A 22,280-nucleotide genomic window follows, 5' to 3' on the forward strand; every position below is an offset into this window, starting at 1 on the left:
TTTCAGTTATTGGCTAGACATGACCTGAGAAAAGCAAAGAGATATAAAATGCCACAGATTTGGCAGGAAATTCGGCAATAATGGGAGAAATAAAGTTACCATGTGTATCGTAAGAGCAATGTAAGAGTACGTAGGCTTCTAATTCAACCACGCTTTCGTCACAAGAGCAGAGTCATTCCCCACAGGGGACCTTGCAGTATCTCCTCTTTAAACGAGCGGAAGGCAAAACTTCATGGAAGTATAAATGCTCTTCGATATTTCAAAACAGTGAGATTCCAGAGATAGGAAGCAGGAACAAACCCCTTGCTCTGGAGGGTATACCAAGTGACCTTAATAGGGTGGAATAGAACTCAAACCTCTTCGTAATTTATTATCCGGAGGCGTTGGCTGCTGTAATGTCGGACAGACTAAATGGAAAGTGGTTATGAATCAATGCTTTTCAGCATTTACGTGGCACTTGCTTTCAAAAGAATTGCCTAAGGGGACCATTTGGCAGCCATTAGAATGAATTTTGGATGTTATGGTAAAATGCAATCCTAGACCACAGATTTTGCAAAGATGTCAATTCTTGCCAAGGCGGGTCCTCAGACTTTCTTAGACTACAACTCCAGGGCCTTGGAATATCTCCACCTGCCCATTTGTTGTTCCTGGATTAGCTATCAATGTTTTCCCGGTCAGGAATGGATTTCTGCCTGGGGTGGCAGTCAGTTTTTTAGCTGATCCATGCTGAGATGGTTTGTGGTGGCATGCTTCACTGGTGGCATTTCAACCCGAACCTCTCTGGTCCAAGTGCCGAGGGCTTACCACTGTTGAATTGCACATGGACAATGGGAAACAACAACACTTATTTTTTGGTCTTGCTGTTTGTCTTGCAGTTTTTATTTCCCTATGCAAGATGACAAGATGACTTGCCCGCTGGGGGAAGTGGAAAGGAAAGCTGCACAGCTTATAGCCAAGTGAGTAACTAGGCTCCTTGCATGCTGGGAGAACAGGGTCTCCATGGGTCTCCTCTGCTCTTCCTGGGGTTGGGAACACAGATAATGCTGGCTAATAACAGACTCTGGTGGGAAGGGCAGGTAAACCCAGGAACCAGCGGCAGTCTCATGATATGTAGCATGCCATCTTTGCATGATCTTCTCCTCTGCATCTGTTGCAGTTACACACGGGAACGTCCACTCTTTTTACAGCTAAAGGATTACTTCTGGGTAAAGACCCCTTCGCCGTATGAACTGCCATATGGTACTAAAGGAACCGGTAAGCAAACTAGTTGTCTCATCTCTTTTTAGCACACAGCTTCTGTCTTTGTCCCTGCTCATGTGTTTCACCCTCTCCTTCTTCTTCTTCTCTTGGTTTTGGTTTTGCTGGAGGATTTTCACTTTCACTCTGGATAATTTTTGCAACATTATAAATCACTGTACAGATCTGAGCTTGTTCTGCACGTGTCTGTGTATACACTTATACCCCACTCTTCCTCCAAGGAGCACAGAGCATCTTATAGACTCCAAACTTGGGTCCCTAAGTGTCGTTGGACTACAACTCCCATCATCCCCAGCCACAATGGCCTTCCTTCCTATCCCCTAGTATGGGGTGCTCAGATGTTGGATTATAACTCCCAGGCCTCAGAATATCTCCACCCACCCATTTGTTCCTCCTGGCTTGGCTGTAAACGCTAAAAGGGAAAAAAGACAAATACGATTGGATTCTGCAAAAATGTGTAGCAACCAAAGAAGAATCCAACCGTGACACTATATTAATAAAATGGTACCCTAAAACTTCAAATGGATATAATAATACATTTAATAAATACACTTAATCAATATATCAAAACCATAAATACATCATCACAACCTTAAACATTCAATTTGACTTACATGAGTGACGTGTGAGCATTATCTACTGTAAGTTACTCCTTTTAGGGGATGGAGCCACAGATGCTCAGTGGTAGGAAGCCCCAGGTTCAATGCCAAGTCCCAGGTTCAGAAAGTCCCAGGTTCAATGCAGAAAGTCCAATGCCCGGCATCACCAGCTAGGGCTGGGAGAGACTCCTGCCCAGAACCTTGGAGAGCTGCTGCCCGTCGGGACAGACATTGCTGAGCAATTGGAGCAATTATCTGACTCAGTATAAGGCTATGTCCCTATGAGGGCCAGCATGATGTAATGGTTATAGTGAATGAAGTGCATGAACTGGCACTTGTTCTAGGAGGGTTGGCCTCTGTCTAAGGCAGGGCTGCATAGTTTGGGCCCCCCTGCAGATGCTGGACTACAGCCCCCATCATCCCTCACTATTGGCCTCTGTGGCTGGGGACAATGGGAACTGTAGTCCAAAAACAGCTGGAGGCCAAGGTTGTCCAGTCCTGATCTTAGGCAAGTGAGGTGGGCATGTAGGCAGGACTTTTATATATGACATAAAGTTAAACTGCCTTAAAATTGAGCAGATTCTGGGGCAGAGGGAAGGTTCCAGTGGTTCATCCATCCATACCCAAGGGGACATAGCTAGTGTGGTGTAGTGGTATTGTGTTGGACTGTGACCCGGGAGTTCCACGTTCAGATCCCCACACAGCTATGAGACTCGCTGGGTGACTCTGGGCCAGTCACTTCTCTCTCTGCCTAACCGACCTCGCAGGGTTGTTGTGAGGATAAACATAGCCATGTACACTGCTCTGGGCTCCTTGGAGGAAGAGCGGGGTATAGGTAAACAAATAAGTGTTCCTAGTACGGGGGTGTCCCAAGGAATTCGAACTGCTCCATCCTTCTCCAGCTACGGTAGAGGATATTATACCTGGGGATGAATGGAGCTTTGCTTTAGCAACATCTGGGGATCCCAGTTTGAGAAGCCGAGGCATCCTGCAAGGTCAAACCCACTTAATTTCAGCACCTTGTGCTTTTGCTTTGCCTGTTTCCTATTTGCATCAGGTCTTCAGCTGTTTGAAAGGACCTTACCAAAGCACTTCTTAGGGGCTGCTTCTCGGCACCACATAGTTTAACCACATCTTTGTTGGTTCACGCATTCAGAGTTGTTAAGAGGCAGTTGCAGCCCAGTTTGTGGGCTGCACAGCACCTTTTTCACTATAGGCAATAAGGAAGTGGTGACAAGGGGAATGCACAAAATATCCACAGGCTAAACCACCAGTAGATGCTGGAATTGACCCAGCTAAAATCAACATCTCCTTTCTTTTGTGTGGTTGACCTCCTTGCCTGCCTGTGTCTAACTTGGGGGGCTTTATTATTGTTGATGTTTGTTAAAAGAGTTCAAAGGTCTGACTTAAGTGGCATTTAGAGAGGATATAGAAATTTATATAGCTGTTGTTGTTAATAATACCCCACCCTTCCAGTATACAACTGATTGGGGTGGCTTGCATTATTAATAAAACAGATGCAATGTAAAGTAAAAGATTAATACAATTAAACAAGTCAAAAGACCAGGCTAAAACCACATTTAAAATTACACATTTTAAAATGTTTCAAATTAAAAGTTTTTAATAAAAAATTAAAAACTGAGAACCAAAAATAAACTAAATAAACTATATGTTTATAGAGCTTTTAATAAATTAAACATTGATGGATTAATCATTATTTCATAAATGTACTTTTAAAAATCTCTTCTCCCTATGAAAAGCTATGACATTTTCCTCTCTCTCACTTGCCCTGCATTAACTTTAAAGGTAAAGTTGTGCCCTCGAGTTGGTGTCGACTCCTGGCGACCACAGAGCCATGTGATTTTCTTTGGTAGAATCCAGGAGGGGTTTACCATTGCCTCCTCCCACACAGTGTGAGAATATGCCTTTCAGAACGTTCCTATATCACTGCTGCCCGATATAAGTGTTTCTCATATTCTGGGAAACATACCAGCTGGGATTTGAAACAGCAAGGCTTATTTAACCTTATCAGGAAATGTATACACTCATAGCTGAGTAATCTGCTTTATATTTGCTTTATAGATATGCAAAATATGTTGGCAGCGGTTTACAAGAAAACCTTGGGATCCGCAGGGGTTCTGTTTTCAGCTAGTGTCACAGATATCGAAACTGCGAATACCAAGGCATTGGGGCAATGCAAATCCGGGGGCTGGTTTCTGAAGGGACCCAAAAAATGCCCCCCAAATGGGGGTGGGGGGACACGAAATAAAGCCAGGTAAGGTGCCCTACCATGCTTCACGGATCCAGCAATGCCCCCCAAGAGACTCAATTTCGCTGGGTTTTCTTGTTTAAAATCACATTGTTTTTCCCTTGGGAAAGGAGCCACTAAACGGCTTCCGAGCACAAAATGGCAATCCCAATCTGTGGATAAGCAGATTTAACCCTTTTAAAACCCATTTTTCCCCTCACATATACCGAGGTTGAGTGCCATTCACCCAACCGCAGAGGCGCGAAACCGCGGATGACTCATCTGTGAATAACAAGGCCCTCTTGTATTATTAAATCAGATTTGCATAGGGTTATTATTTAACCATGAGCAAGTAGCCCTATTCAGACATTATGTTGTACAAATCGATGTTTTTGTGTGAATGACTGTACGTGAACCTGGGAAGAGGCCCTTCCAATGCATGGTACAGACAGGAAGTGTACTGCTGTACATGCATTCAGAATAATACACAAATAACTGTACCTGTGTACATTCGTTGTACGAATGTTGAACATAACGTGCGAACAGGGCTAGTGTTAACTTCCTGAAATGAGAATCTAACTCAGAGGTGCACATCTCAAGTGCCCCAGTGTGCCAGAACCAACCATGACCATACATTAATTATTTAAAATATTAATAAAAGTGAGGGGATAGAGGGATGGTGTCAATAGACTCCAGTTCAGGAAGAGGAATGGGAGGATTCGCCTGGTAGTGAGGGCTGAGAGGCACAGCAACAGGATTTGGCAGGGAGACCAGACTTTGGAGCTGAGGATTCGGAACAGCTGCCAGACATGGAGGTTGATCAGGAGGAGGCTGGGATTTCACCTGTCTTGAGAAGACGTCTCAAGAGGAAAGCTCAGTGGGAGACACGCAGGTGCAGGAGATCACAAGAGAGGAAGCAGAAGTGCTGACTCAGGGAAGCCTGATTGCCTGCTGGTTCTCTTGAGCTATATATTAAGCAGTCTGTGACTTGCACAGATGCTGTTAGCAACTATTGCTGACCGCAGACCGTGTTTCTATGTTGATTTCCTCAACCTTTTCGAGTTCCAGTTTGCCCTTGTTCTGTTGCCACTTTTTATAATGCCCAAACAGGACTTTTGACAGAGGCCAATGATTCATTCTAGCTTCAAGGTCATCCAGTTTACTAATCAGCCACAGGCATTGTCTGGAATCTAATAGCAGTAAAATCTTCTCTTTTTTCCAGCATAGCAGGTAGAAGCTCTAAAATAGAATCACCACCACCCACACAACAAAAATCTCTTTTCTCAAGACAAGGGGATGATTTAGAAGTAGACGTTGCTGCTAGTTCTAACTGAAAGTTTTTATCAATGAATCATTCTTTAGTCTGTGGTTTAGCAGATAAATAGCCAAGTTGTTCCGTATATGGATTGTTTCACTATTGGATTATACTGGTTAACCTTGGCATAATTTTGACCTGCTTCTGCTCCAATAAGCAAAGATTAAATTGCTACATATCCACTTGGGACATATTCACCCTCTAATGGGTCTCTTGTAAGTGTTGCTGTTGGCTGGAAATCAACCCATTTTGAGAACACAAAAGGACTGTATTCTGCCTTCAAACCCCTGTGTTTACCAGCAAGCAGTCAGAACATTGATTAATGCCTCTTATTTTTCCATGAAGTTCAACATGAAGGAAGCTCCCCAAATAAGCACAACCCTTTCTATTGCGTGTTGGAGCAGGACACACATTTGTGTTGGATTGCAAAGTGGACTGGGTTCTGCTTTTTAACTCTTACAGTAGTAATAGTAGTACGTTTATTGCGGTCACAGACCAGATTAACAAACAATCACAATTAATAGCATTGATAAGAAAATTCAAAAATTTCAAAAGTTTACTTCTTATATTTTACATGAAATCACTACTAACTGGACAAAGAGGTACTTTCAGAGTGGTGATTAGACTGTGAGCACCTTTGAGGCCAGGGAACCACCTTTCTCTTATTTCATTTTATGCACACAGTTTTGAGATTGATTTATTTTTGTTCGAAAGTGTTATATAAATGTAATAATCTGCATCCCTCTATGCTCTGTTCTGACACTAATCTTAATTTTCCAGTAAACTAGCGAAGCAAAAGAGGATGGTGCCATGTGTGGTGGTGTTGCTTGTCATCATGGCTGAACTGTTACTATTTTAATAAATTATTGGTAAAGAATAGGAGGTTGAACCCCCTTTAATTATTTTTTAATTCGCTCTTCATCTGAGACTTCACACCGATAGCGGATGAGCTCGTGAGACTGTTACTGCACTCTGGCCTGCTGTGGATACGTTAGATATGTAACTTTTGCTGTGCATCAGGGAAGTTACCAACTTGCTCCCTGCCTGCTTTCCCAAAGCAGTGTGTTGATGCTTGATTTCGCTTGTGAAAGCAGAAAGGGAGATGGCAACAAATACACATTTAAGTCGAACACCAGCTGCTACACCACACCAGTTATGACTTCTCATGCTCCATGGCTAAAAATGTCCCAGGTTCTGGGGCTGGGCCTCATTGAGTTCTGGCTGATGTTTGTTTTATTATATACAGAGGCTATCACCACGATCAGCCGAAATCGGGCTGGGAGAGCCTAGCCTGATTTCAGATGATTGTGGGCGCCACCGGGTTCGCAGCCAAGCCTGGTGGCCTCCCGGTGGTTAACCTGCCTAAGTAACCCTCCCCTTAAACTAGGTTTGCGGAGTGAGTGCTCCGCAAACTCGGTTTTTCTGATCATGAGTAGCTGTGGCGCGGCTCCGCACCACGGCTACTCACGAGTAGTCCCCCGGAGGGGAGGCAAAAAGCCACCTCCCGGCTCTGGGGATCTCTCCAGTATGCCCTGCGTGCCTGCGCAGGGCATACTGAAGCTTCCGGGGGCCACATGGCCCCCAAAGTCCCCAGCCCCCGCCTGCTCCGTCACGGAGCTGACAATCGTGTGGGCGGCTGATCCGGCCGCCCGGGGCTCCCGTCCTGCTCGTGTGCAGGGAGAGTGGGCTTAGCCCGCTCTCCCTGCTTCCATTCCCAGATTTCTGGCTCCAGATTTTTAAATATAAAACTCAACGCTTCCGGCTCACAGATTTTTAAATTTAAAACTCAAAGGTACTTTATAGTTTTTTTAAAAAATTAAAAATGCCATTGAGATCATTACTAAAATATCAGCAAAAATTGAAGTCAGAATCTGCCTGTCCATCTTTATGTGTGTGTATATACACCCATATAGGTAAACATGTCTAAAACTCAGAAGTTAAACATTGAACATTACGAGAAACTAAAGTTTTTAGAGACTAAAGCGGTGCAAAGCCATACGAGCCAAAAAAAACCCCATAAAACTGTAAAAGCAGGAAACAGCACAGTAAAACAGCATCCACTAAAAGCTTGAGAGAACATGTTTTTTTTTTAAAAAAAAAAAACATATAGCTGGCAGGACAAAACAAACAGGGTGTAAGGGCCAGCTGAGTGTCTGTGGAGGCAAGAATTCATGGCTGAGTTGCCACAACGGAGCAGACGGTCGGTCTGTTGGTCTGTCTATCATCTTAGGACTACTACTACTACTACTATGGATATTTATATATTGCTTTTCAACAAAAGTGCTCAAAGTGGTTTACATAGACACATAAAGAAATAATAATTAATAAGAAACAGAAAGTAGACATCAGCAACAGCAGACTCCAGATAATCTGCTGGGGGTTTTGGAGATTAGGACTAGTTGCTCTCCCCCTACTTAAATATAAGAGAACCACCACTTTAAAAGGTACCTCGTTGCTTAGTTAGCAGGGGTCAGTCAGTCAGTCTCCTTGAGAGCATAAGAAGAGCCCTGCTGGATGAGGCCCAAGGCCGATCTAGTCCAGAATCCTTTTTCCCATAGTGGTCCATCAGATGCCTCTGGGAAGCCCCCCAGGCAGGAGATGAAGCCGTGCCCCATCTCCTGCCATTCCTCTCCTGCAATTGGTATCCAGAAGCACATCTCCTGCCTGCCTGCCTCTCCTCCGCTCCCCCTTCCCTTTCTCCCTCCCACCCACATCTATCTCCTGATTGTCTGCATCCTGCACCTGCTGTTATCTGTGAAACCCGAGTTCCCCTTTTTCTTACATTAAATTTTCACATTTCTTTTTATTGCCGGGCATATCTCACCAGCCCGTGAAATTTTCACACCGAAGGCATTTAAATCCCGTGCTTCGTGAAGGCTGTATTGGCCATGCAGGCTAATCCACAGTTGTTTGCTGCAGCTGATTGTACTTGTTTCCGACCTGCTGGTGGTTAAAAAAAAAAAGAGGAAAGAAAAAGAAGATAAAACCTTTTGCTGGGAGGCTGTGGACATCTGCGGAAGTGTTCAGTTTTGCCGTGAGCCTGATGGATGAGCGCTTCATGATATATGTTTCCCAGACTCCTGGAGGGCTTTCGGTGATTCATGTTAAAGTGGGGCCATTTTGTTTTGTTTTGTTTTCTGTCCCAAAGTGCCATCTGTTTCATGTGGCTTGGACAGCTGTAACAAATGATGCTCAGGCATGGCTGTATATTGCATCCTCCTGTATGATGGGAAGATGCCTACCAAAGAGACTAGGGATTGGCCCACTGGTTTACCATTGTGTGCTCTGGCTGGAAGCCTCTCTCCAGTGTCTGAGGCACAGGCCTTTCCCCAGCATTGACCACCTGAGAGACTTTCAGTGCCTGAGAGACTTTTAGTGGTCAAATACACCTTTTTATAGTCTAAACTCCTGTGCCTCTGAGGACCATTCCACACGTTAAGGAGCAATGAGCCTAGATTGTCCACTGTGTATGCAGGCAATGCTTGGCATGTGCACATTTTTAGAAAACCTTAGATGCACGTCTCAATTACCTGATATGTGAAAAGACCATACGCTACTGCCCCTCAATACCAGTGAATTCCATCCCTCTATAGCCCAATTCAGACATAATTCCCATCAAGATGTCTATACACTCGTACATGTGTTTATGTGAGTGACTGTACTTGTGCTCATTTTAAAAGTGAACCTGGATGTGAGCATGTGAGCCTTTCACATGCATGGTACAGATCGGAAGTGTACTTCTGTACCTGTGTTAACATAGGAATGACTGTACCTGTGTGCAGATCTGTACCTGTGTGTGCTGTACACTTGTTGTACGAGTGTCGAACATAACGTATGATTGGGCCTCTTTTGCTTTACTATTCCATTACTAGAACAATTGGCTACAATTACGAAGGGCAATTGCTGCTTTTTCTCTTATGAGGCCTTAGCAACGATTTGTTGAATTCAGTGAGCCTATTCCCACAATCACTAGCCTGCTTTCTAATGATTGTTGGAACCACCGGGCTTGCGGGCGAGCCCGGTAGTTCCACGGCGGCTAACCCGCCTAATTCCCCCTCCCCCTTCCACGAGGTTAACGGAGCAAGCAACCTTATTTTTTTGACCGTGTGCTGCCGCGGCACGCAGCAACACACGAGTAGACCCCGACCGGGAGGCAACAACAAGCCTCCCGGCCTTGGAGGTCCACCCAGAATGCCCTGCACACTCACGCAGGGTGGCCCCCAATCTCTGCAGCCCCCACCGGCTCTGTGACAGCCGGTAGTCGTGTGAGGAGGCGATCTGGCCTCCCAGGACTGCATGACTAATCGTCTGCGGGGAGAGTGGGCTAAGCCCTCTCTCCCTGCCAAACCCTCCCCAGGCTCTACACACTGCTTGTGTGTAGAGCCTCATGTATGGATTTCTTCCCAACCATGATCTTGGGTTCCCCCTCTCTCCCGTGGGGGCCAGAGCCTGTCACAAACCGGAGAATGGCGACTGGGAGCCGTAGATTTCTGCTGCCGTGAATATTCGTTTTGAGAAACTCGGGAATGTTCTGCTCATGCTATGAGTCTTGACTGCTCGCCGTGCTTGCAATTGAAACAGGTTGTTCAGGAAGCAGACTTGAAGATGTTGACATCTTTTGGCTGTCATTTGAGACTCTGTCAACTGTTTTTGTGGCCAGGTGGATAGTTTGACGTGTCGGTCCTACCTTTCTACAACGTGTATCTAAGGAAACTAGCAATAAAACATTTGTTAAGTCCGTGTTTGTCATGTGTCTGAACCTCTGTAACCCAGACTGTCTTTGTTAACGGCCTGCCTGCCTTCCCTTGCAGAGGACATTCTCCTGAGGGTTCTGGCGGTCACAAGTTACTCTCTGCCTGAAAGTATACAAAGGTAATATCAATTCTTCCACGTCTCCCCTGCTTATCTATGCCAGCTACATCTTCAGGGCTTTTTGAAAGGCAGTGGTTCCAGCTGCATTGTCCCGGCCCTCTCCCATTTATGAAAACGATAGCGCCAGAATTGGAATATCCTTTTGCCTTACCTATGTAACTCAGCACAAGTTCACCCTGGTGAACTCTTGATACCAACTCCCAGAAAACTAATCAGTTTCCAAGAAAAAGGGTCAGGAGCTCAATTCAGCTAAGGAAGGATTCATAGAAACCAGGACCCTAGACACTGGCATTTGGAAGGCTTGTTCACACAACCATCAACTGGATATTTACTTATTTGAAATATTTATGTCCTCCTCCTCCAGTGGGGTAGCTCACAACAGTAAAACCATAGAGGTCATAGAACATGCAACTCAATGAAACAAAGCAGAATAAAAACAATTTAAAACAAACCCGATTAAAATTAAAAACCCGTCAGGCTGTATTAAAACACATTAAGAAGCCTCTCTAAGCAGGTCAGTCTTTTAAGATCTTTAATTTTTTTAAAAAAACAACCTAAGGGCAGGAGCATGGCGAAGCTCTTCGGGGGCGAGGGGCATTCCAGGACAAACATCCCACACAGCTTTGGTACATAGGAAGCTACTTTATAATGAGTCAGACCCTTGGTCTATCTAGCTCAGTATTGTCTACCCAGACCGGCAGCAGCTTCTCCAAGGTTGCAGGCAGGAGTCTCTCCCAGCCCTATCTTGGAGATGCTGCCAGGGAGGGAACTTGGAACCCTCTGCACGCAAGCAGGCAGGTGCTCTTCTCAGAGCGGCCCGCATTCAAATGCAAACCAGTGAATGCTGCTTAGCAAATGGGACAATTCGTGCTTGGTACCACAAGACCAGCTCTCCTGGGCACACTCCCGACTTTTGATCGAGTGTGGTGGGTGCATTGGGGATCCCCTACTTCAGTTGTCCATCTCCAGCCTCCCAAGGCAGAAGAGCCCTAATGCCCTGACCAGAACCCATGGCAGTGCCTTCTCATTTCAGCCTGCTGATCTTCCCTTCCAGCCCTGGCCTAGCTCCCCTTTCGATTCCAGTTCCTTTGACCGCTCCTGAGACTCAGTGGCCAGTTTTTGCCTGTTCGTCCGACAGCTCCCTGCATCACACAAATGCCTACAGGAGGCTTGGGCTGCAAAGACTGCAGAGAAGCCCCTGCCACTTGCTGGCTCCGTCTGCCCTTGGTAGACTCCCTCGGCGGCGGCTGCTGCTGACCTTAATCCAGCGTCTGACACACGGTCCCAGACGTGCTTTGGAAGTCTGAAATCATGGCACTGAGTCACTGCCAGAAGTTTTGTCTGTTTGGCTTTATGCAAACAGTTCTCTGGAAGTCAGTGGCGGGGTGTAAAGTCAACAAAAGGAGGGTTTTGGCAGAAGCGCAAGCAAGCTCAGTGGTTCATCCGCCCTGTCTTGGGTGAAATAGCTGGGGTGGGAGTGTGGAAATGTGTGTAATGTAATCTAAAGTGCGGCCACATTTGGAATACGGTGTACAGTTCTGGTCCTCATACCTGAAAAATGATATTGTAGAAACGGAAGAGGTGCAGCAGAGGGCACCCAAGATGGCTTGGGGTAAATAGCTGGGGTGGGTGTGTGCTAATGCACAGTTTCACCCGCCAACTCGTATTCCAGTAGAGAGTGGTGATGGATGAGAATGTAGGATGATGCATAAGAATGCAAGTACACCTGAGAGTTTTGGGTGGAAGTACTTACCTAGACTATGGATAGACTGTGTGGCCCACAGGTACATTACACTTCCCTAGATCCCCCTCTTAGTGGTCAGGCTACATATTACATGGAGTATTTGCTGTGTTTTAACTAAACACATAGAATGGAAGGATTTTTGAGTTGGAAGGGATCTTGAAGCCCGCCTTGTCCCATTCCCTGCACAGTGGAGGAACTGCTAGGATCCCTGTTGGGTGGCTTTCTATCCTGTTTGAAAACCTCCAACAAAGGAGAGCTTATCACTGCATGAGGCAGGCTGTTCCACTGTCCAACAGCTCTTACAGCTAGGAAATTCTTCCTAATGTCTAGCCTAAATCTGCTTCCCCGCAATGCCGGCCCATTTTCGGGAGCAACAGAGAACAAGGCTGATCTTCCTTCCAAGTGACAGCCCTTCAGATATTTGAAGGTGGCAATCAAGTCTCCCTTTGGTCTCCCCTTCTCCAGGCTCAGGCATGCCCAGCTCCTTCAACCGTTCCTGATAGGGCTTGGTTTCCACACCCTTCACCATCCCTGAACCCCGTACCAGCTTCGTACGCAACGTCCTCCTTACAGGACCCAGAATTGGACCCAGTATTCCTAGTGAAGTCTGACCAGTGCAGAAGAGATTGGCTCTTCCGTCAGGCCCCCACAGGCTGAGACCATGTGTGGGGAGGGAAGTTTTAACACTCTACCCTTGCTCCGGCCCCGTTTAGCCATCATGAAAAGCATATGTTGGCACCAACAGGAATTTGTTTCCCAGCATGAATAGCAGCTGTATGGGGGGGAAGGGATCCTAACTGCAACTGACGCGGAGACATAAAGCTCCACCATTGTGCTACAGTCCTGATCTGCAGGGGCTGAATTCAGTGCTATTTAATTTTAAAAATCCAACTCAAGCCTGATGCTATCTTTGCCATACCCACCCACCGCCCGCTAGATTTCCAAATGGTTGCAGGAGTGTGCTAATACATGCTATGTGACCAGAGGCTACAGAGAACTGGCTCTGTGCCATTAGCACTGCCAGGCGGGGAAGTTTCTAAAACAACGCCCTTGCCTTCAGTAACGGCTTATCTGTTTACTCCACCTTCTGAGGCCCTCTCCTGGCCCGTAGCTAATTGTTTCTCTCTCTCTCTCTCTCTCTCTCTTGCAGCTTGAAGTGCCGGAGATGTGCAGTTGTGGGAAACGGCCATCGGCTGAGAAACAGCTCTATGGGGGAAACTATTAACAAATACGATGTTGTGATCAGGTATGGTCATGCCGGGTTTGGTGGCCATTATGGGAGAACAAACCCCTCTTTACCCTTGGAAGTATTCGGATGGTGCCCCAGCTTGAAACTATGGTACACATGATAAGAAATAGGCAAGGATGAGGCTAAGATCTTGAAAGCGGGGAGGAGGGACTCAAGAAATCTGGGCTTGTGGACACATTAGGATTTATCTCTGAGATGGGGAAGGAGGCACAGCATAGTGGCAGCGCCTCTGCTTAGAATGTAGAAGGAAGGTCCCCAAGTTCAATCCCTGGCAGCATCTCCAGGTAAAGCGGAGAAGAATTCCTTCTGGAGACCCTGGAGAGTGCTGGCTGTCAGCGTAGACAATACTGAGCTTGATGGACCAATGGCCTGACTCAGGGGATGGCATATGCATGATCAGGATAATTCCTGAGAATCACAGCTTTCCTGTAGAGGACAGAACTACATACAGCTCCGTGGTAGAAGATCTGCTTTGCATGCAGACGGTCCCAGATTCAATCCCTGCATGAACTGTTCATCCCGAGCAGGAATTGTCCCCTTTGCTAAGCAGAGTCTGCCCTGGTTTGCATGTGGGTGGCTGAATGCATGTGAGCACTGCCTGCCGTAAAAGAGTCTCCCCTTAGGGGTTGGGGCTGTAGCTCAGTGTTGGAGCATCTGCTTTGCATGCAGAAGGTCCCAGGTTCAAGCCCTGGCAGCATCTCCAGGTAGGGCTGGGAAAGGCTCCTGCCTGACACCTTGGCGTGCTGCTGCCAGTCAGAGTAGGCATGGCTTAGTTAGATGGACCAAAGGTCCGACTCAGTATGGGACAGCTTTGTATGTTAGGTTGATGAACAGTAAAACGACTGCTGAGTGTAGCTCTAGGTTCCAATACTGCATTTTAACAGTGGCGTTAAGATAATTCACTGGGGTAGAAGAGAAGAGGATAACGGAAGCCGGCCTCTAGTCTAGTGCAACGTGTGCAGGGAGCAGCTCTCCTACGACAGAACTAATTTGCCTGCTGTACTTACTGTGAAACGAGGCGGGGTTGATCTCCGTGTCTTCCGTCTCACTGTGCAACTCTCTTCCCCCCACCCCACCCACCCCCCAGACTGAACAATGCACCAGTTCACGGTTACGAACGTGACGTGGGCTCCAAGACCACCATGCGCCTCTTCTACCCAGAGTCGGCGCACTTCAACCCCCAAAGAGAAAACAACCCCAGCACATTGCTGGTGTTGGTGCCGTTCAAAGCCATGGATTTCCAGTGGATGGAGACGATCCTTAATGACAAGAAGAGAGTAAGTTATACGGATCTGACGGATATGTGTATACTGCTTTTCAACCAATGTAAACTCCTTTGGGGGACATAGGGATTGATTGATTGATTGATTGATTGATTGATTGATTGATTAAAGATGGCTCCCTGTCCCCAAAGGGCTCACCAATGGCTTAGGCCCTGGGTATTTAAGAGAGCATCTTCTTCACTATGAGCCCCACCACCCACTGAGGTCACTTGAGGAGGTCTGTCTCCAGTTACCGCCAACCCGTTTGGTGGCTACACAGAGACGGGCCTTCTCGGTCGCTGCCCCAAGAGTGTGGAATGCACTTCCTGCTGAGATACGATCCTCCTCATCTCTGGCAATTTTCAAAAATATCTGAAAACCCATCTCTTCACCCAAGCTTTTTCAGCTTTTAAAAATTTGTTCGGTTTTAATTTTCTGGTTGATTTTAAATTGTTGAATTGTTTTAAATTTTAGATGTGTTTTAATTGTTTTTAAAGTGTTGTATTTAACTGTTAACTGCCCAGAGATGAAAGTTTGGGCAGTATATACATTTGATAGATAGATAGATAGATAGATCTTAAAAAGAAACATAGGATAGACACCAGCAACAGCCACTGGAGGGATGCTGTGCTGCGGGGGTGGATATGGCCAGTTGCTCTCCTCCTGCTAAATAAAGAAAATCACCTGGGCCCTAAGTTGCCAGGATGGACTAAAGATGTAAAATTCCCAGAAATGTTTGAAGCCGTGGAAGTAAACTGAGGAGTCTGTCTCTCCCCCCACCCCCCGCCCCCCAGAAAAGTCAGACCCTCAATCTATCTAGCTCAGTGTTGACTTTTCTCACTGACAGAAAAAGAAAGACCGGAGTTCTTTCTTGGAGCCCACTGGGGATTTAACCGGGGACCTTCTGCATGCCAAGTGAGCTACGGGTTCCCCACAAAAGCTGACTGGAAGCTCTTTCTTCCAGTATCAGAAATGTTGCTGTCCTCATGGTCCTTTGGATAGTGTGTGGGATCCAGACCAGGAAGATATGGGCAGCCATGAACAAGCTGTAATCTTTCCAGTTCAATCCTGCACATGTAAAATGAGAAGAATAACGACCTGCTCCACAGGCTGGTTGTGCTGGCAAACATGAGAACCATTAAAGCTGAAGTTGTCATGGGGAAAACTTTTCATATGCCCAGAGGCAATTTTACTCCCAAGCAGCCTAGAGATGCGGAGAGAATGAGCAAGTTGCAGCTAAAGGGCAGGAGATGCAGCTTCCAGGCTGCAATACCAGAAGACCTGTATTGAAACAAAGCATGTTCTCTGCCTCACTTCTCTCTCTCTCTCACTCGCTCTCCTCATTCATCCCAGCTGGGTTCTCATGCTCACAGTTGCCACCTTGCCTTGAAAAGCACATGTTTGTCCTTTTCCCAGGTCCGGAAGGGCTTCTGGAAACAGCCTCCATTAATTTGGGATGCGAATCCTGACCACGTTCGAATTCTGAACCCATACTTTATGGAAATCACTGCCGCTAAATTGCTCAACCTTCCAATGAAGCAGCTGCGGAGAATTAAGCAGGTGAGGGAAGCAGACATGTAAGAGGAGGAGGAGGGAGGGGGTTTATGCTTTAAAATTTGAGGTTTGTAGAGAAACCTGCACATCCCTCACTGATGGTTGTCCAGCCTCGGTTTGAAAACCTCCATCAAAGGAGAGCCCACCACTTCATGAGTCAGACTGTTCCGCTGTCTTAACACCTCTTACAGTTATGGTTGATTTTCAAAGGCAGGCTGAGGTCAAGATTCTCTTAGATCCCATTCTCGCTAAGGTGTCATGATTGTCTGGAGTATACTACTTCCGACTGCGGGGTGGGTGGGTGTGAGATGACTCATAGGATGAAATTTTCTGCCATACACACAAAGGGGCTATTCTCACGACCTGCAAAAATCGGGCTAGGAGCCTAGCCTGATTTTTGCAGATCGTGAGAACCACCGGGCTCTGCTGCGAGCCCGGTGGTTCTAGAGCGGGTAACCCTCTCAAGAACCCCTGCCCTAAAACCAGGTTTGCGGAGCAAGCACTCCGCAAACCTGGTTTTCAAGATTGTGAGTAGCTGCAGCACTGCGGCGTGCCTACTCATGAGGAGACCCCCAGAGGGGAGGCAAAAAGCTGCCTCCCAGCTCCGGGGGTCTCACCAGCATGCCCTGCACACACGCATAGGGCATGCTCCAGCTGGCGGGGGCCAATTGGCCCCCGCCAGCTCCATCATGGAGCCGGCAATCGTGTGGGTGGCCGATCCAGCCTCCCAAGGCTCCCTTGCCGCTCACCCTTCAGAAACAGGTCTTACGGATCTCTGCACGTAGAAAACCCATCTATCACAGAGAAGGGTTCTAGTGCTAACCTGACCTTCTCCCCTACGCAGTAGTTTTCTATGTGCATGGGGTATTTTTTTTATATAGCTGAGTGTTCTGGCATGTGGCGGCACAGCCCAGGCACAGACTTAATGCCTCAGTGAGGACTTGAATCTTCATGTCATTTTAGCAGGTACATCACTTTCAGGGCGTTTGCTGTAATGTTTGTTGGGCAGGGTTTGGTTCTACCCATGTTTGCCAAGTATACTAACTTCCTGGTGATGCTTAAAGGCTCACTTTTTGTTTCAGCCTGGAGGGTTGGCCAATATCAGGAAATATTTCCAAGGCTGTATATAAAATCTGATAGGGATTTGTGTGCATGCAAAAAATAAATAAAAATCAATCAGCATCCAGAGTACTTCAGGCAGGCCTGTGTTTGTTCCATAGTTCTGTAAGCACACTGTGCAAACACAAGAATTGTTGCCAAGCATCCTGATACTCTCCAGCTTAGTTTTGTTTGCAAAGTGAGTTTCGGGTCCTTACTACTCCCAAGGTATTGAGGCGGATCTAACGAATTCTGCATAAAAGTTTCTAGACTCCATTTCCAGATGGTTACAAACTTAAGGTTGTAGGGCTTTCCCATCACGCCAAAACCGGGGGGGGGGGGTCCAAAAGGTACTGGCACATTTTTAATCAATAGATTATTCAGTATTCCATATTTTCCATCACGCCCAACGTCATCATCCCCTTGGGCTATTGCATGCAATCCAACGTGAAAACAAGATGTGGACAACTTGTTCTCTACTTTGTGATATTTTATTTGGTCCTAATAATGGTGTTGCCCTACTTTGGCTTTTGAGGGTTTCCCCTTCAGAATAGGGGCAGGAGTGACTCTAGAATAACTAGTTTGGGGAATTAATGTTGTTAGTTTATTTACCTTATTAATAAAGCTTGCCTGACATTTTCAAACTGATTCGGGACATGGGCAGGACAGATTGAGCTTAGAAAATACTGGGTTTTTGGAGTAGGCCAAAACTTCCCGTTGGCTTCCCAGGCTAATTTTCTCTTGCTGTTCAAGACCATGTGGCAGGAAAGACTGAGGTGGGGAGAGAGGTCAGTGCCAGGTCAGCTGAAATCTGCAGAGGAGATGACTCTGCACCCCGTTGCAAACGTGGTCTCACTCAGCCCGGTTCCTGGCCCAGAAGGAAGTGAAGCGGTTGGCCTGGCTCCTGGGAGACTGGAGGAGTCTCCGCTCTACCTGTCTGCACTGTTTTCTTGCTGCTTGTTGTGGGGGTAGAGGAGTGAGTCAATGAGCCGGGTCTCACGATCAGTGAGACCCGGCTTAGAAGGGTGAGCGGGGAGGGAGCCCTGGGCGGCCAGATCGGCCACCCACACGATTGCCGGCTCCATGACCGAGCTGGCGGGGGCTGGGGAGCTCGGGGGCTGCGTGGCCCCCAGAAGGGAGGCGGCTTTTCTCCTCCCCTCCAGGAGTCTACTCGTGAGTAACCGTCACAATCTTTAAAACCTGGTTTGCAGAGTGCTCGCTCCGCTTACCTGGTTTTAGAGGAGGGGTACTTAGACGGGTTCCCCGCCTAGGAACCACCGGGCTCGCAGCCGATCCCGGTGGTTCACACGATGGGGCGAAATCGGGCTAGCCCGATTTCGCCCCATTGTGTGAATAGCCTCAAAGAGGCTTCTTGAAACAACAGAAGCCTTATAACATCAATTCAAGCTTTAAGACTATACTATATGTATTTTCTGACACTTTGCAGAAAAGTTCCAGTCTGGCAAATGAAGAGTGGAAAAATCTTTTTGGGGTGGGGGGAGAACCCACTACCCCTTGCTACCCCTTGGAGTCATTGCTGAATAGAGGTTGTCTTTAAGGATCAAACCTTGGTTTGCTTGTTCTGTGTCTGTGTGCATGCATGTTCATCTCCCCATAAAGGGCTGAGTCGGACACAATAAAACAGGAATGTTATATTGGGGAAAGCATGACCCATCACTCGTCTCTGTCTCTAGAAACCAACCACGGGATTAGTGGCCATCACTTTGGCATTGCACTTCTGCGATTTGGTACATATCGCCGGCTTTGGATACCCAGATTCTGCCAACAAGAAGCAAACCATCCACTATTACGAGCAAATCACGTTGAAGTCCATGGCTGTGAGTAACCGCTTTCTCTCTTACCACTTGAGCCTATGAAACTGCTTTCTGCCGAGTCAGGTTATTCATCCATCTATCCAGGACTTTCTGCTCCAACTGGGAGTGGGTAATCTAAGGTCTTAGAGAGAGGACTTTCCTAGTCCTGCTGCCTAAGACCTCCTACCTGGAGATTGAGCTTGGGAGGACCTCCTGCATGCAAAGCAGATGCTCTACCGCTGAGCTATGGCCCAGTCCCCAAATCTGTAGAAACATAGGGAGCCGCTTTATACCGAGTAAGACCATTGGTCCATCTTGCTCACTACACTGATTCGCAGCAGCTTCTGCAGGGTTTCAGGCAGCAGTCTTTCCCCAGCCCTACCTGGAGATGCCAGAGATTGAACCTGGGACCTTCTGCTTGCAAAGCAGATGCTCCAACCCTGAGTTACAGTTGCTTGGTAGACCCTGGCCCATTTCCCTAATGGGTAGGCCTGCTACTGACGGCCCCCTTCTCTTTCTGGGTCTGCGATTTGTTTTACTTTTACTTTACTTTATAACGTTGAGAATCCGCATTCTGGACAGCCTAATTGGTTCTGTGTTGTCTTTCTTACAGGCTTCAGAGCACAACGTCTCGCACGAGGCGTTGGCAATAAAAAAGATGCTTGAACTGGGACTTGTCAAGAACCTCACTTACTTCTGATGGAGCCTGGGCTGCTGTTTCTCCTGAACTGTTGGCTTGGTCGAGTGGGACCTGTGGTGGCTGAGATCCTCCCTCGCACAGCTCTCTCTTCCCCCAGACATTGACTCATATGGACATCCCACAGCTTTGTGCGGACTGCGTGGGGGGCACGGGGGGACTGAGTGGCTCTTAGATGGGCTGGCAGCAAGGGAGAGAGATGGTCTTGGAAGACGTGGACGGTGATAGCGGTGGTGACGAGAGCTGGCCTTGGTGGATTCTGCCTGTGACGAATTCCTCCTCGTTTGGAACTTCGCAGTAACACCTCTGCATCAAGTCAAGACTTTTGGGAAAGGGAGCTCCTGAAATCTTCATTCCTCTGATGGGGATGCGTGCTGTTGGGAGCCAAAGCCTGCTGACTGTAGGCCTCTGGAGTGATACAACAGACACTCCGGTGGGTGCGAATGGTCCCCCATGGCACACTGCCACCTTGAATCACTTTTGCCTTCCTGCTCCGAGAGATGCCCCAGCGGCTGCTTACTGTGCTGTTTAAAGTTGCAACCATGTCAGATGCCTCCTCGAGGAGCAGGAGGCAAGCAAATGAAGGATCCTCAGCTGCCTGCCATTTCTTTCCCCTCTGGTCAGGTCAGGCTGCGATTACAGGCCAAGTGAGGTGTGGCGTTAGTCACGTCATTAGCCCTGGCGTGCTTGCTTGCTTTCGTGTAAATAGCGCACTGGGGCAGGGGGGATCTGGATCTGGGCTGCAGCAGAGGGAAGGGCTAGAGTCCTCTTGCCTTCCCTCCTAACTGTGCTGTGCACACCAGAGAAAGCAAGTATGCCAAAGCAAATGGAGTGGCTAACCTCACTTCTAGTTTGAGCTTAGGAGTATTGGTTCAAACCCCCCTGCAGTAAAAGAGTTTAAGAAGACCAAAAGAAAGCTTTTTAGGATGGGAGTTGATGATGATATTCCTATCTATCTTCTCTCCCCTGGCCCCAGTTATTATTTTTGGGGGAGGTTGTGGCAAAGAGGGAGAATCAACCTTGCAGTATTTTGATAATGTTTTTTTATATTAAAAACAGTGAAGCTGAAATTGAACATACAGTTTCTGGGCACTTGGCTGGAAGTGAATCTCCTTCCGTGAAGGCTCTGCGTGTGTGCGTGCATGATTGCGAGTGTGTGGATGGATGTGTCCAGTCCAGTATCCCAAGTCTGTCCTTAGGGAGAGCCTCTGAAATATAAGCGTGGGCTTCTTCCCTCCAGTATGGGACAGCTTCTTCCCCGCAAGAATGGGAGAGCAATTAAAGAAAATGAACTGTGTTAGCCAAAGTTGAGATTGAAGGAATGGGATAGAGGGGATAATAGAAGTGTGTTTCTTTACCAAGAGAAGAAACAAACATTCTGTTATTCCCGGCTCACAGAAGCTGAAGCTATATGGCACCTTTGACTGCCTTTTCCACTAGGAAGAGGGGTGTGTTCGTCAGGACAAGGGCTCTTCTCTGGGACCTCAAGGGGGTGGGGGCAAGTTCTGAAGGAAGGACAACATCATCTTCCAGTAGGCGGGGAAAGAGGTCTAGACATTTCAGGAATGGGCCCCAGCCTGGAAGTGCCTGTCTGGTGTGGGGTCTAAGATCAGTGCTTGGAAAACGCTCTACTCAAATAATGATTTTTAATTTTTTGTTTTGTGCAGGAATAAATATTTTTAATTTTGTTTTCCTCTTCTTTTAATCTCCATTGGAGGATCAGAGTTAATATCCCGTTTGTTGCTGGTTAAAGGTTCTGAATTGAATTGCTGCTGGTTAAAGAAGAAGAAGTTTTAACCTGATTCCACACTCTGGAATCTTCTGTTTCATCCACAGAAAAGATGGTGCGAGGGAGAAGACGATACAAGTTTCTCATATACCTCCATCCACACCTTGCACGCACAACCAACGTGCCTTAACCATGATTGGAAGTATCCAACTTCCAGGGCCTGCTGATTTTACCTCTAATGATTTAGGCCATCACATCTGTTGCCAAGAAGGTGATGGATTGGATTGGGGTTGCTGTGGGTTGGGGTTGCCCTTGAAGTCAACCATCAACTGTTGACTTGGGAGCTGGTTTATCACAGAAACCCAGGGAGGGGGAAAGAGCGGCTGTTCTAGCTAAATGTTACAATCCCAAAAGGGTTTGAATCCCTCAGAGAATGTGGAAGTGTCTTTTACTGACTAAGCGATTCTGCAGTTCAGTGTTAAGTAACTTAAATAAATTTAATTTAAAACTACCTTTTACAAAGCATAAAGATATGTGTTGGAGTACAAGATTGGTGTTTGTTTCTCAGATAAAGCTACATTGTGGTCCAGGTCAATTTTGCTCACAGTCCGGGTAGAGCTGGATTCTCTCTTGTGTGGAGGGGCAGAGGTAGGCGTGTCCTTTTCAGCTGGTTTCCAGCCTCCTACAGGTAGGCCATGATGATGTGTCTGTGGCCTGACTCTTGTGGTGTTTTCCCGTGCTACATGATTCATAGAGAAGCATAGAGGAAATTGAGAACATTAACCTTCCACTGGTGTTCCCTAGTACCTGGTATTCAGGGACATGCCCCATCTGCTACAATG

General features: G+C 47.0%; 1 protein-coding gene across 9 annotated transcripts in view; it reads left to right on the forward strand.

The window, feature by feature from the left end:
• Nucleotides 1-21,397, forward strand: part of ST3GAL4 (ST3 beta-galactoside alpha-2,3-sialyltransferase 4) — a 148,592-nt gene extending 127,195 nt beyond the window's left edge. For all 9 annotated transcript variants that reach the window (XM_053269224.1, XM_053269230.1, XM_053269228.1 and 6 more), the window contains 8 exons: nucleotides 876-956; nucleotides 1,157-1,254; nucleotides 10,231-10,291; nucleotides 13,186-13,281; nucleotides 14,372-14,561; nucleotides 15,963-16,106; nucleotides 18,893-19,036; nucleotides 19,626-21,397. In XM_053269224.1, the coding sequence (XP_053125199.1) occupies nucleotides 876-956; nucleotides 1,157-1,254; nucleotides 10,231-10,291; nucleotides 13,186-13,281; nucleotides 14,372-14,561; nucleotides 15,963-16,106; nucleotides 18,893-19,036; nucleotides 19,626-19,712 (901 nt within the window). In that variant the 3' untranslated portion in view covers nucleotides 19,713-21,397. The remainder of the gene's footprint in view (nucleotides 1-875; nucleotides 957-1,156; nucleotides 1,255-10,230; nucleotides 10,292-13,185; nucleotides 13,282-14,371; nucleotides 14,562-15,962; nucleotides 16,107-18,892; nucleotides 19,037-19,625) is intronic.
• Nucleotides 21,398-22,280: the final 883 nt, after the last annotated feature.

This window comes from Hemicordylus capensis, chromosome 8, assembly GCF_027244095.1.
Source record: "Hemicordylus capensis ecotype Gifberg chromosome 8, rHemCap1.1.pri, whole genome shotgun sequence".
NCBI classification, from domain to species: domain Eukaryota; kingdom Metazoa; phylum Chordata; class Lepidosauria; order Squamata; family Cordylidae; genus Hemicordylus; species Hemicordylus capensis.